General features: G+C 43.6%; 1 protein-coding gene across 13 annotated transcripts in view; it reads right to left on the reverse strand.

The window, feature by feature from the left end:
* VWA3B (von Willebrand factor A domain containing 3B) overlaps positions 1-14,978 on the reverse strand; it is a 169,877-nt gene that overhangs the window by 114,980 nt on the left and 39,919 nt on the right. For all 13 annotated transcript variants that reach the window (XM_086328085.1, XM_086328083.1, XM_086328081.1 and 10 more), the window contains one exon: positions 7,920-8,045. In XM_086328085.1, coding sequence (XP_086184211.1) covers positions 7,920-8,004 — 85 coding nt within the window. In that variant the 5' untranslated portion in view covers positions 8,005-8,045. The remainder of the gene's footprint in view (positions 1-7,919; positions 8,046-14,978) is intronic.

Raw genomic sequence — 14,978 nt, forward strand, 5'->3', positions numbered from 1 at the left:
GTGGATTATTTACCAATTGAGCTATCAGGGAAGCCCTTATTTAGAGTACACATCTTCAACATGTGTGTGTGTTAGTCGCTCAGTCGTGTCCAACTCTTTGCAACCCTATGGACTGTAGCCAGCCAGGTTCCTCTGTCCTCTCCAGGCAAGAATACTGGAGTGGGTAGCCATTCCCTCCTCCAAGGGATCCTCCCAATCCAGGGATAGAACCCAGGTCTCCCGCATTTCAGCCAGAATTTTTACCGTCTGAGCCACCAGGGAAGCCCAATAGATATCTGGATGGATAATTTCAATGGATATTATACTACCCCCCATATGCTATAAGAACTGTATAACAGAGACTTCCCCGGTGGTCCAGTGGTTAGGAATCCACCTTGCACTCCAGAGGACACAGATTCGATCCCTGGTCAGGGAACTAAGATCCCATGTGCCTTGGGGCAAGTAGGCCCATGAGCCACAACTAGAGAGAAAAATCCCTCACATCACAACTAGGACTTGACACAGTAAAATAAATTAAAAAAAAAAAAATTTTTTTTTAAAGAACCTTACAATAGCATATTTCCTTTTCTCCCCTTCTGAATTTCTTTTTGGCAACGCAGTGGGATTTTTTTTTTAATAATTGTGGTAAAATATACATAATATGAAATTTATCATTTTAACCATTTTTAGATGAACAATTTAGTGGCATTAAGCACATTCACATTATTGGATCACTATCCAACTCCAAAACTTTTTCAGTATCCCAGAAAGGAACTCTGTACCTATTAAATGACTCTCTCCATTCCCTACTCCCCCAGCCCATGGTAATCATGTTTTGTGTCTGCTTATTTCACTTAGCATAATGTTTTCAAGGTTTATCTATGCTGTAGCATGTGTCAGAGTTTCCTTCTTAAAGCTGAATAATATTCCATTGCACATACAGACCACATTTTTTTTGTCCCATCATCTGTTGATGGACATTTGGGTTGTTCATCTTTGAAACTTATGAATAATGCTGTGATTCCCCTCCTGTCTTTTATGCTACTACTGTCAAACATTTAACTTTTATATATATCATATAGACCTCACAGGGACTTCCTAGCGGTACTAGTGGTAAAGAACCCACCTGCCAATGCAGGAGGCATAAGAGACACGGGTTTGATCCCTGGGTCGGGAAGATCCCCTGGAGAAGGGAATGGCAACCCACTCCAGTATTCCTGCCCAGAGAATCCCATGGACTGAGGAGCCTGGCGGGCTACTGTCCGTAGGGTAGTAGAGCTGGACATGACTAAAGTGACACAGCACGCACACACAGACCTCACAGCACACCATTATTACTTTTGCTTAAACAGAAATTGCTTTCTAAAGATATCTAAATAGCAAAACATCATCTATTTATCCACAGTTATTTCCAGCTTTTTATTCCTTTGTGTAGAACCATACTTCCATTCATTTCTTCCCACATAAAAGCATCATTCTCCTCCTGCCTGAAGGATTTCCTCACAATGCAGGTGCGCTGATAATTAATTCTTTTCTGCTGTAGGTAAAGATAAAAAATATCTTTATTTTGCCTTTTTTTTTTAGCCTTTGTTTTTGAAAAAGTATCTTCACAAAACACAGAATTCTAGATTGACAGTTTAGGGTATTGAATGAAAAAAATAAGATGTTACTCCACTGTCTTGTCACTTGCAATGAGAAATCTACTATTGTGCTTATCTCTGTTCCTTTCTACAGAAAATGTCTTTTTTTCCTCTGTTTGCTTTAAAAATTCTCTCTTTTTTTTTTTTTGTGGACCATTTTTAAAGTCTTTATTGAATTTTTTTGCAATACATGTTCTGATTTTTGGCCAAGAGATTTGTAGGATCTTACCAAGGATGGAACCTGTGTTTCCTGCACTGGGAGATGAAATCTTAACCACTGGACCACCAGGGAAGTCCCAAGATTTTCTCCTTATCAGTGGTTTTAAGCAAATTGATTGTGATGTTCTTTGGTACAGTTTCCCTCATTTTCTTGTACTTGACATTCCCCGAATTCTTTGGATCTCTAAGTTATAACTTTCATCAAATTTGGAAATTTTTCAATCTTTATTTCTCCAAATACTTTTCTGTTCCGCCTCCTCCCCTCTCCTCAGGAATTCCATCTACATTCATTGATGCTCTTCTGTTTGTTCTTTGTTTTTGTTATTTTTCTCTGTGTGTCTCATTTTGAATAGTTTCTCTTGCTATGTCTTCAAGATCACCCATCTTCTTTTCTGCAGTGTCTAATCTGTCATTGATTTTGTTCCCCATGTTTTCAACCTAAGATATTTTCTTGCCTAAAAGTTTTCATCTGTAAAAGTTCAGCATGTATTTTTTTAAAAAATACTTCCCTGCCTCTATTTAACTTTTTTTTTTTTTAAAAAAAAAGCTTGACCCAGCTGAGGACCCGGCCCAGGCTCCTTGAAGGCAGCTTTGACTGCATCTAGGCAGGGCAGGCTTTGATGTATATCACCCAGGGGGGCAGCACAGCCCAATGGAACAAGAGCCAGATTCTCATCCTGGGCTCTGGTGCCTGTTCTTCTCCTGGCTTCAGTTGTACATCACCAGGTTCATCCACTCCATTTCTGTCAGGTAGAGTCCTTTTCCATCCTTGGAGAGGTTCTGGAAAGCTTCAAGACACCATTTGTGAAATCCTTCAGCTCTATTTAACTTTTTGAATATAGGAATACAGTTATAATTACTGTCTTCTGTCAATTCTAACATCTGTGTCAATGTTGATTGATTAGCAAGGGACATAGCCTTCTTTTCATGCCTAGTAATCTTTGATCAGATGCCAGTCATTGTGAGTTTTACCTAGTTGGATACTGGATGCTTTTATATTCTTATAAATCTTCTTGAGCTTTGTTCTGAGATGCAGTTAAGTTATACATAAAGAATTCTCTCCTTTCATGTCTTGCTTTGATGCTTCCTCAGGAGGGCTCAGAGCTGTTTAAGGCCAGCCATTCCCCATGACTGAGGTAAGACCTCCCAAGCAGTCCACCCAGTGCTCTATGGCATAAATTTTTCCAAATGGGCTGGTGAAAATAGGCATTCTTCTTCACCCTGCATGAGCTCTAAACCTTTTCTTTCTAATTCTTTCCAGTGGATCTTTCCCAGCCTTGGGTAATTTCCTCACAGAATAATTAAGATAATCAGAAATCACTAGAGGGACTCTTGGCAGATTTCCAGAGTTCTCTCTCTATTTCTTTGTCTTATGAAAGCTAGATATCTTGATCTTCCTGGATCCTTAGCTCTACCTCCCAAACTTGGAAGTTTGCTGTGCTCCTTCTTCTTACACCATGGCAAAGCATTAAGCTGAGACAATCAGAGTTTACCTTGGATTTTCCTGTATCTCTCAGGGATCTCTGGCCTTTGATACTAGGTATCCAGTGTCTTTAAAAACCAATGCTTTGTGTGTTTTGGTCAGTTTTTTGTTTCCCTTAGGGAATTCTCATGTACTACTCTTGGTAATTAAAAAGAGGTCAAAATTACCAACAGCCAGAGTGTGTGTGGCCTCACCATCTTCTCACTCCAGGCATCAGGCTGATGAGTCATCTCTGCCAGAAACTGCCTTTCTGATCCTATGGTTATAGGTGCCAGCTGGTCCCTGAACCAGTGCACCTAGCCTGGGGGGCAGGTGAGGGGCTGCCATGTTCAGGAAGGGAGATTTTGTCTAATATACATGAAGGTTCCTCTTGTAATGACAGCCCACCGGATCTCCTCCATTCTGACCCTTCCCCTCTCCAGATGACTACCCTGTCTCCTCAGGCCCACAGGCCCTGGCAACTAAACATGGGAAAGGCCACTACCTTCACATGAAGCAGACACAAGGTCTCGGCTGACACAGCATTTGCCTCAATAACACTGGGCTGTGGATGGCAACAGGAGCAAGTCAGTCTCTGCGGCCAAAGCAAGGTTACAAAAGCTTCTATGGGTATCCAACAGTGGAAATTTGGGTATCCAAATTTTCCTTTTTAAATAGAAATGGTACACTAAAAGCATCTTGAAAATTTATGCTTGAAGTCATTTTGGTTTTAATTCTGGGTATGTGTTCATGTGTATTAGATTGAAACAAAGGGATGACAACTTATCCCTCTAAAGATTACAGAGGCCAACAACCCTTCTGTTTCCTTTAGAAATAATATCTAAACACCTTGTTACCCTCGAGAGTACCCCAAGTTTAACTATTCCCTGTATTAGTTTGCTCAAGATGCCATAAAATGCTTCAGACTAGGTGACTTAAATAGAAATTTATTTTCTCACATTTCTGGAGGCTGGAAGTCCAAGATCAAGGTGCCTACAGGTTTGGTTTTTGGTGAAGCAGCTCTTCCTGGCTTGTGGATGGCAATCTTCCGGCTGTGTCTTCATGTAGCTTTTCCTTTATGTGATGTGTGAAGTGAGAGAGGTCTCTTGTGTCTCTTCCTCTTCTTATTAGGACACCAGTTCTCTTAGATTAGAGCCTCACCCTTACGATCTCATTTACCTTTCATTTCCTCCTTGAAGGCCCTATTTCCAAGTACAGACACATTGGGGTTACAGCTTCAACATCTGAATTTGAAGGAGACACAATTCAGTCCATCGTGCTCCCCAAAACAAACACCTTAGTAGCAGGATCACCACTCTCTTTGCCTGACATGGATGTTGGGGTATTCCAGGTCCCCTGCTTCATTTTCATTCTTCTCTCAGGATGACAGAGGACTCTCTGAGTATTTGACTCTAAGATCACCTTTGGGGGAGGGAGAGGTGTCCCTACAAGTGAGCAGTCCCTCCGGACTAGCCTGATTGGGTCCCTTCTTGGAAAGCTCAGAGAGCTGGTCCTTGCAAAGCAACTGCCGCTGCTGCCACCCCAGACCCAAGTCAGGACACCCACTCATGGGGAAAAGTCAGTGTTGCCACGATTTTATCAAGTGATACTGGGCAAGCTCACTTCTGCCTTTCACCCCTTCCTCCCTCTTCTCATGTCCTCTTCCCCATTTCTCCCCTAGCCAGCCTGGCCTCCTTGCTGTCTTCCCTTACAGATGCCTCTGTAACACAGGCAGGGCACCAGGTAGAATAAAGCATGGCTGAGGTTCCCAGTTTTTTTGCACATTAGCATTGCCTGGGGAGCTCTCAAAACTCCCAATGTCTAGACTGAGAGAGAAAAAAAAAAAACTCCCAGTGTCCAGACTTCATCCTTTATGGATTAAATCAGAATGTCTGTGTTTGGAGCCAGACATCAGTATTCTTTTTTTTTTTTTTTTAAATTTTATTTTATTTTTAAACCTTACAATATTGTATTAGTTTTGCCAAATATTGAAATGAATCCGCCACAGGTATACCTGTGTTCCCCATCCTGAACCCTCCTCACTCCTCCCTCCCCATACTCTCCCTCTGGGTCGTCCCAGTGCACCAGCCCCAAGCATCCAATATCGTGCATCGAACCTGGACTGGCGACTCGTTTCATACATGATATTATACATGTTTCAATGCCATTCTCCCAAATCTCCCCACCCTCTCCCTCTCCCACAGAGTCCATAAGACTGATCTATACATCAGTGTCTCTTTTGCTGTCTCGTACACAGGGTTATTGTTACCATCTTTCTAAATTCCATATATATGCCTTAGTATACTGTATTGGTGTTTTTCTTTCTGGCTTACTTCACTCTATATAATAGGTTCCAGCTTCATCCATCTCATTAGAACTGATTCAAATGTATTCTTTTTAATGGCTGAGTAATACTCCATTGTGTATATGTACCACAGCTTTCTTATCCATTCATCTGCTGATGGGCATCTAGGTTGCTTCCATGTCCTGGCTATTATAAACAGTGCTGCGATGAACATTGGGGTACATGTGTCTCTTTCCCTTCTGGTTTCCTCGGTGTGTATGCCCAGCAGTGGGATTGCTGGATCATAAGGCAGTTCTATTTCCAGTTTTTTAAGGAATCTCCACACTGTTCTCCATAGTGGCTGTACTAGTTTGCATTCCCACCAACAGTGTAAGAGGGTTCCCTTTTCTCCACACCCTCTCCAGCATTTATTATTTGTAGACTTTTGGATCGCAGCCATTCTGACTGGCGTGAAATGGTACCTCATAGTGGTTTTGATTTGCATCTCTCTGATAATGAGTGATGTTGAGCATCTTCTGTGTGTTTGTTAGCCATCTGTATGTCTTCTTTGGAGAAATGTCTATTTAGTTCTTTGGCCCATTTTTTGATTGGTTCATTTATTTTTCTGGAGTTGAGCTGTAGGAGTTACTTGTATATTTTTGAGATTAGTTGTTTGTCAGTTGCTTCATTTGCTATTATTTTCTCCCATTCTGAAGGCTGCCTTTTCACCTTGCTAATAGTTTCCTTTGTTGTGCAGAAGCTTTTAAGTTTAATTAGGTCCCATTTGCTTATTTTTGCTTTTATTTCCAATATTCTGGGAGGTGGGTCATAGAGGATCCTGCTGTGATGTATGTCGGAGAGTCTTTTGCCTATGTTCTCCTCTCCTCCTAGAGGAGGACATCAGTATTCTTAATGAGGAACTCGGTTTTGAATCTCGGCTTCGTTAGTTCTAGCGTGGCCTTGGGCAAGTTATTTAGCCTTAAATGAAGATAATAGCAGCATCTATCTCATAAGATTGTAGCAACGATGAAATGAGCTAATACCTATGAAGAACTCAGAACAGTGCCTAACATTTAAGGTATGTACTAACTACTATCATTACTAGCTGTGCCCTAAATGAAACTAGTGACTACAGAGGAAAATCCTTTACTAACTCAAGAACTCAGGGATGAGAATCAGTATACTCATTGCCCTAATTGTGAAAGAGAAAAGATTGAGCTAACAGTTACCAAGAACCTCCTTGGTGCAAAGCATGCATTATTTATCTTAATTTTTACAAGAATCTCTCAAGACCAGTATTATAATTATTTAACAGACAAATAACCAAAGGCTCAAAGAGACAGTCAGGTTAATCTAATGATGGAACTGGTATTTACAACCATATTTTTCACTCCAAACTCAGGCTCCTCTGAATCCTCTCTCCAGCTGGCTCTTGGCCCATGGTCTTCTATGTTTGCCTTTGCATCGCCCAATTTTAGCAAAAATCCTGCTAAGATAGTTCATCCAGGATCCCTCACTCTCCACATCTGAGAAAAATTCCTCATACCCAACTGTCCCCAGGTGATGTCTGATCACCTCAACCTACTTTCAGCAAGAATTCTGTCAGATAGATTTAGCCAGAAACCCCCTTTGATCCCTGATGTTTCTTCTCAGTAATCTTCCATCCAGCAGCCGTCCACCCTGCTCCTTGGGTGCACCCACTTGTTCATGTTTATTAATAACTGATTCCACTTCCATACTGAGGTCTCTTTTCCCTTCTTGCAATAGTCCCTGAACAGAACCTTGTTTTTTTTAACCATTTGACTGTCCATCTCTGGTTTTGCTTTGACAACCAATAGACACATACACGGAGAAGGCAATGGCACCCCACTCCAGTGCTCTTGCCTGGAAAATCCCATGGATGGAGGAGACTGGTAGGCTGCAGTCCATGGGGTCGCTAAGAGTCGGGCACGACTGAGCGACTTCACTTTCACTTTTTCACTTTCATGCATTGGAGAAGGAAATGGCAACCCACTCCAGTGTTCTTGCCTGGAGAATCCCAGGGACAGGGGAGCCTGGTGGGCTGACGTCTATGGGGTCGCACAGAGTCGGACACGACTGAAGTGACTTAGCAGCAGCAGACACACACATGTGCATGCATACACAGACACACACATGTGCATGCATACACAGACACACACACAACAGAGCTCTGGAGAGTCCCCTCAGAAGCTCCTACCAGCCAGACTAAGGAGCTCTCCTTGGTAAGGAACATGGAAACAGTTCCAATCCCTGATCAGTGGCAGTACAACTCAGTATTGACTCGTTCACACTCATGCCTGTCAACAGCACCCACCATGGTCTGTTGTGGCCACGCTGGTCTTGGGAGTCTCGGCCACCAGCCTCTGGATCTGGGCCAATATGCTGCCAGCTTCCTCCATCTCCCTCCAGATGAGAAACACATCTTCTCTGACCCCAGCTCCTGAAAGGGAAACACCTGTGAGCAAGTGACTGCAGGAGGCTCCAGAACCGTCTGATGGTCTGAGCAGGCCCGGCACACCCTGGCCAAGTTTCTAGAATATTTCTGAACATCAAATTCCATTTTTCCCACTAATTCTTTCCGAGATTCAGAAGTGAAATCCCTAAGAAAATGCTATCATCTCAAGAAATCATAAATGCAGACTTTAGGATGCAATAAGTCCTCATAAAGGAAATATTTGTAGCAGCCAGTATATTTTAAGATGAGTTTATTGATAACACTCAAATAAAATAAAGAGTAAAAATATTCAAAAAGCATCCAATGAAAGCCAGAGTTATCACTGTGGGGCGGGGAAACTCAACGGTCTATGAAAGTAATACCCTCGCCTTTCTTGACCAAGCTGAAACTTTCTGCTCCTCTGAAACCACCTTCACAACTTGGTATTTTTCCCTCATGTGCTAACAATTCTTTGGCCTTATTTTCTGGAACTCTGCTGTCTCAGTTAAGGTTTTGGTCTGGCTGTGTGTCTTTTTTTTAATGATATGGCTAAACTAAATACAGGTATTTATATCGTTGTAGCAATCAATCATTGAGTCAACCAAAGTTCATCCCATGGGTAAGAGGTCCAAGGCTGGGACAGAAGGTCTGCCTCCACTAAGATCCTGGCTCTAACATGTGAGTAGTTTGAGAGGTTAAGGATGGTGTAGGAGGAAGAGGGAGATGGGTATGACTATAAAAGTGCAACACGAGGGAACCTGGGGCGGCATATTGACAGCATCAATATCAATATGCTGGTGGTGATATCATCCTGTAGTTTTGCAAGATGCCACAAAGAGCAGGTGGGTGGGACCTGCCCGGTGGTCCAGTGGTTTAGACCTCACCTTCCAATACAGTGGGTGTGGGTTCGATTTTGGGGAGTTAAGATCCCACATGCCTTGGCATCAAAACAGCAAAATGTAAAACAGAGGCAATACTATAACAAATTCAATAAAAACTTTAAAAATGGTCCACATTTAAAAAAATATATTTAAAAATAAAGAGCATGTGGGCATTTCTTACACTTATAGTTCTCTCTACCTACAGTTCTCTCCACCTTGTCTGCTGTGGATACGAGGTCAGTGGCAACTCCAACAGGCAACCACACTTAGCAGATGCCACTCACCCATTTTCAGTGGCATCTGTGGGCCCAGCCACCACCTGGCACCACTTAAGGCATCGTGGGGGCTACGGGGGAGTCTCTGCTTTGGGATGCTTATAAAAGGTTGTGTAGATAAGAATTTAGCAGATGTATTCTCTAGTTTTAAAGATTCCATTTCAAAACAGTTTACCCTCCCCCCCCAAAAAAACGTACACAACAAATCTATTTCACAGACTGTATGCAGTTGGCTCAGAGAACACTGATGCTTTTACTTAAGTAAGCTGAGTCCCTATTCTCTAATGATAAATACCTTTTCAGAGTATCTGCTATGTGCCTGGCATTGTGCTTAGGGCTTTCTAAACATTTTCTCATCTCTCTTCACCACAACTCTGCAGGCAAATTCTACTCCTGTTTCTGTTTCTTGGCTGTGTAAATGGAGGCAGAGCTAGTTGTCCCAGCTCATACCAAGGCAAAAGTGGTAGAGCAGAGTATCAAATCCAAGTTGGTGTGACTGTACCAACACAGCACCCTGACTAGTTGTCCTGGAAAAGGGATGACTGGTTTATAGAGGCCCCTGCAGCCCCACCCCCAGCAGATTCTGATGGCATCCCATTTAACAGTCCACAGATGCCCGAGATCCACAATCACAGAGAATGAGGGACCACCATTAGGTCTAGGAGATGACATAGGAGATTTATCCACCCCCAAAGGACTGACCCTAAACCACCAGGGCAGACCGGGGCAGACCAGAGTCAACGTTCCTGACTTTTAAAATGTAGTCCAGAAGGGCATGGTGAAGTTGAAGAACACCAGAGCTTTGCCCTCCTGAAAGATTGAGCGAGTGAGACAGTATTAATAGCCATATTCATTAAGAAGCAAGTGACAATCCCTGACAGAGATGGATAGCCACCAGTGCTCTGCAGCCATCAACAGCCCCAGGAGTGAAATGTGATGAGTGCCCAGCTCCACGCTGGGAACTCCAAAAATATCGCAGGCTGTTGCCAATTGCAAACCTGGAGCCCGCAGGACTTTCTGACCCTGTGACAGCAAAACTGACTTCCAGCTGCTTGCTTCAGCCTAGACGTGTTAAGTAGCAGCCTTCTCTCATTAAAAGTCTCAAATGAGTCAAGGCTTTCCATTTTCCCCAGGCTTGTCAATGATATGTCAAGAAGTGGACCACTCCTTCAGCATCAAAGGGAAAGCTTCCAAGGAAATACAGTGGCCACTCACTGATCCAAGGACAGGAAAGTGTGTTTAAGGGGCAGCAGTGAGCTGGGATGTGCTCCCCTGACCAAGGAGCCACTAAACTATCACTCCACTGGTTTAGTAGTTAAAATTAGGCAGCTACACATTCCAACACTGGGGATCGGGAAACAAAACAACTCAAAACGGCCCACCTAGGGCCTCCCTGGTGGTTCAGAGATAAAGAATCCGCCCACCAATGAGGAAGACACGGTTCAATCCCTGATCCAGGAAGATTTCACGTGCTGGGGAGAAACTAAGCCTGTGCACCTTAACTACTCTGTGCTCCAGAGCCTGGGAGCGCCAACCACTGAGCCCACGTGCCACAACTACTGAAGCCCACAAGCCCTAGAGCCCTGTGCTCTGCAACAAAGACAAGCCACTGAAATGAGAAGCCTGAGCACGGCAACTAAAGAGTAGTCCCTGCTCACCACAACTAGAAAAAAGCCAGTGCAATAACATAAAATAAACAAATAGAATTATATGGCACCCCACTCCAGTACTCTTGTTTGGAAAATCCCATGGACAGAGGAGACTGGTAGGCTGCAGTCCATGGGGTCGCTAAAAGTCGGACACGACTGAACGACTTAACTTTCACTTTTCACTTTCATGCACTGGAGAAGGAAATGGCAGCCCACTCCAGTGTTCTTGCCTGGAGAATCCCAGGGATGGGGGAGCCTGGTGGGCTGCCATCTATGGGGTCACACAGAGTCACACACGACTGAAGTGACTTAGCAGCAGCAGCACCCTTTTAACTAGGTTTGCTTTAAAAACAAACAGAATGAAACAAAACCACCTAGTAGACAAGAAAAAAACACAGGCAATAAAAAGCTTAACTTAGAAGGTAGAGGGGTTTTTTTATGACTTTTAAAAAATATTTATTTATTTGGCTGTGCTGGGTCTTAGTTGCAGCATGTGGGATCTAGTTCCCTGACGAGGGATCAATGAACCCAGGACCCCTGCACTGGGACGTCAGAGTCTTAGCCCACTGGACCACCAGGGAAGTTCCCAGAAGGTAGAGGTTTTATTTCAAGTTATCCTACAGGCAGTCAGAAAGGGCTATCATTTTTATCTGGGTCACTTCTAAGGAACTTAGCTGGAAAATCAAAACAGCTGCAGCCAAAGAGACAGCCCTGCTGAAAATAGAAGAGTGTGGGGGATGAGACACAAGAAATTTCAGTATTCAGAAAGCTCTGTGAGTTTGAAATTCTCCAGGTCAAACCAGAGAGGAGATGAAACCACAATGGATTCTGACCATCAAGGTATAAGCCATCTAGAGACCTGCCATGCACAGCAACAGGGTCTGTGTCTTAGAGACACCAAGGTGACCTAAAAGATCCTCCAACCCAAAGGACTCTCTCCCCTCACCAACCCCTGACATCCCCCTAGGCCTTGTGGCAACAACTTGAAGGCTCCCAGAATGCTGACACCAGTTGGAGCTGGGGTCACATCAAGCTGCTGTTTGTCATTTGTAGCCGGTACAGACTTTTCAGACTGGCTAGTTCAACATATGAGTGAGACTCGGGTCAGGTATGTTTTGACGTATCAGGGGAAGAGCCCACAGAGTACCTGCCACCAAACACCATCTCCCTGTTAAACTTCCTTGTCTCACCTGCAGCATAAAGTCCAGTTGTCAGAGTCCAATTCATTAATCTTTTAAAATTTAATTAATTAAATAAATTATTTTTGACGGTGCTAGGTCCTCATTGCTGCATGCAGGCTTTCTCTAGTTGCAGTGTGCGGGCTTCTCATTGCAGTAGCTTCTCCAGTTGCAGAGCACAGGCTCAGTAACTGTGGCACATGGACTTAGTTGTTCCATGGCATACGGAATCTTCCTGGACCAGGGATTGAACCCGTGTCCCCTGCATTGGCAGGTGGACTCTTAACTACTGGACAGGGAAGTCCCCATTATTCTATTCAGTTGGCAAATATTCATTGAGCACTTAGTATACATGGTGAGTGGACACTGTCAAGTGAACAGGGCCCTGCTCCCTGAGCTGGCATTTAAATCCAGGGGTCAAGGCCCCCCAGGACGGATGTCCCTTCTAATAGTTTGCCACCATGAACCCGGCCAGAGCACTGTCCTCCCAGCCCTCCAGGCCCCTGCATCTGCCTGTGCTCCCAATCGGGGGCTCATAGCCCACCACCACACTTACCCAACCCCACCCTTCAGTCAAGGCACCGGCCTGATTCCATCATCAAGCTTCGCCCAGCCTCTCCACGAAACAGCCATCTGCCTTCTGCCCCTTCTTAATTCCCATGAAATGAACCAGCCACAACCACAGCTCTCAGTGCTTTTGCTGCCAGGACACACTCTCAGGCTGCACGCCATTAGACAGGCTGGCGCCATATGCAATTCCTGGCTGCCTGGCATGTCAACCTTCAATTCCAAAGAGCACAGAGAAGCATTGGGCAGAGATGGTGAATTAGTGTATCCAGACCTTGAATCCAGGAGACCTAAAATTCCAAGAGACCTAAAATTATAATATGGATCTGATAAAAGGGGACATATTACATCCATAAAGGGATTGAAAGAGGTGAAATTGGTAGTTTTTGTTATAATGGAAAGATTCGCAGTTCTTTGTGTTAAATTACATATTAAGATATTTTGCTCAGTCTCGCCCTGTGGAAATTAACCACTAATTCAGTTCAGTTCAGTTGCTCAGTCGTGTCCGACTCTTTGTGACCCCATGAACCACAGCACGCCAGGCCTCCCTGTCCATCACCACCTCCCGGAGTCCATCCAAACTTGTCAATTTAAGTCAATCCTTCACAAACACAAGGCTTTATTTTTAGTAAGCAGCTGCTAACAACACAGCTCACCACACAGCACTGTGTCCAGGGCCATCCTGGGGCCGAGAGCTATGACCTACAGCTTTTCTATGGTATCAGCCTGCAGAGTTGGATTACGGGTTCTGTTTGCAAGTGCACAATGTCTCTTCTGTCTTTATATCCTCCAAGGCACTCAGTACAGGATCCAGAGTTTCCAGTAAGAATTCCTATCCTTCCTCCTTTTATTTTTTTATGAAGAAACAATGATCAAGTACCTAACATGTTCTTTCCTCAAGGAATTGCACTGTCTCATAACTGACAGCCCCTAATCATGCGAGAAACTCTTCTGAATGGTATATAACAGACTGATATCATTTGAGCATATGGCTGTGCCCTAGGTGTGGTGGATATTGACATGACATGCCCTAAAGCAGTAAGTTGTTTACTTTTAGATCTTCATGCCACAGTGAGGAAAGGCTCACCTCTCCCTCCAATATCTGAAATATTAGCAATACCAGGGGCAGGAGAAGAAAGGTGATTAATGGACTGTGAACTCATTAGTTTGTGGCCCTTTCCCCATGGCCAGGACTCTTGGGGAAGGAACTGGCCCCCCCTGGGTGGAAATTCGGCTGACTGCCTGAGCCCTAAATCCCTACTCAGTTTTAAGGATATAAAAAAGCTGAAGATGACTCTCAAAGGCTGAACTTTCAGGAAAACACGGCACATCTCTTTTCAGAAAGTAATGAATCATTTAAAAATAATAATAAACAATGAGGTGATTAAAATTCCGAGACCTAAAATTATAATATGGGTCTGATATAAGGGGACATATTACATCCATAAAGGGATTGAAAGTGGTGAAATTGGTAGTTTTTGTTATAATGGAAAAATTCGCAGTTCCTTGTGTTAAATTACATATTAAGATATTTTCCTCAGTCTTGCCCTATGGAAATTAACCACTAACTCAGTTCAGTTCAGTTGCTCAGTCGTGTCCGACTTTTTGTGACCCCATGAACTGCAGCACGCCAGGCCTCCCTGTCCATCACCAACTCCCGGAGTTCACCCTAACTCATGTCCATTGAGTCGGTGATACCATCCAACCATCTCATCCTCTGTCGTCCCCTTCTCTTCCCGCCCTCGATCTTTCCCAGCATCAGGGTCTTTTCCAATGAGTCAGCTCTTCGCATCAGGTGGCCAAAGTACTGGAGTTTCAGCTTCAACATCAGTCCTTCCAATGAACACCCAGGACTGATCTCCTTTATTTTAATTTAAAGCAAATAGACTTATTTCACCATGTTGATAAACATCTAACATTTTTATGGAACAATGAATATATGTGTTTCACAATCAACACAATGTCTTAAAAGCAATTTCAAATCTCAAGTGTGGGTAAATCTTAACAGTTGGCTATGGTTTCATCTCCTGGGGTCTCTTTCTTCTAAGCGGAACACTATAAAATGCAAATGGAATGCAGTCTAATTGTCCAATATTCACATAGAAAATATGAATATAAATCATCATTCTTCTTCCCATGGTAGAAAGCAAGCAATAAAGGGGTTCCCTGTGGACAATTCTTGAAGAGATGGGAATAACAGACCACCTGACCTGCCTCTTGAGAAATCTGTATGCAGGTCAGGAAGCAACAGTTAGAACTGGACATGGAACAACAGACTGGTTCCAAATAGGAAAAGGAGTATGTCAAGGCTGTATATTGTTACCCTACTTATTTAACTTATATGCAGAGTACATCATGAGAAACGCTGGGCTGGAGGAAGCACAAGCTG

The sequence above is a fragment of the Bos grunniens genome, chromosome 11 (genome assembly GCF_055505025.1).
Source record: "Bos grunniens cultivar Pamir isolate PY7600 chromosome 11, Bosgru_T2T1.0, whole genome shotgun sequence".
NCBI classification, from domain to species: Eukaryota; Metazoa; Chordata; class Mammalia; order Artiodactyla; family Bovidae; genus Bos; species Bos grunniens.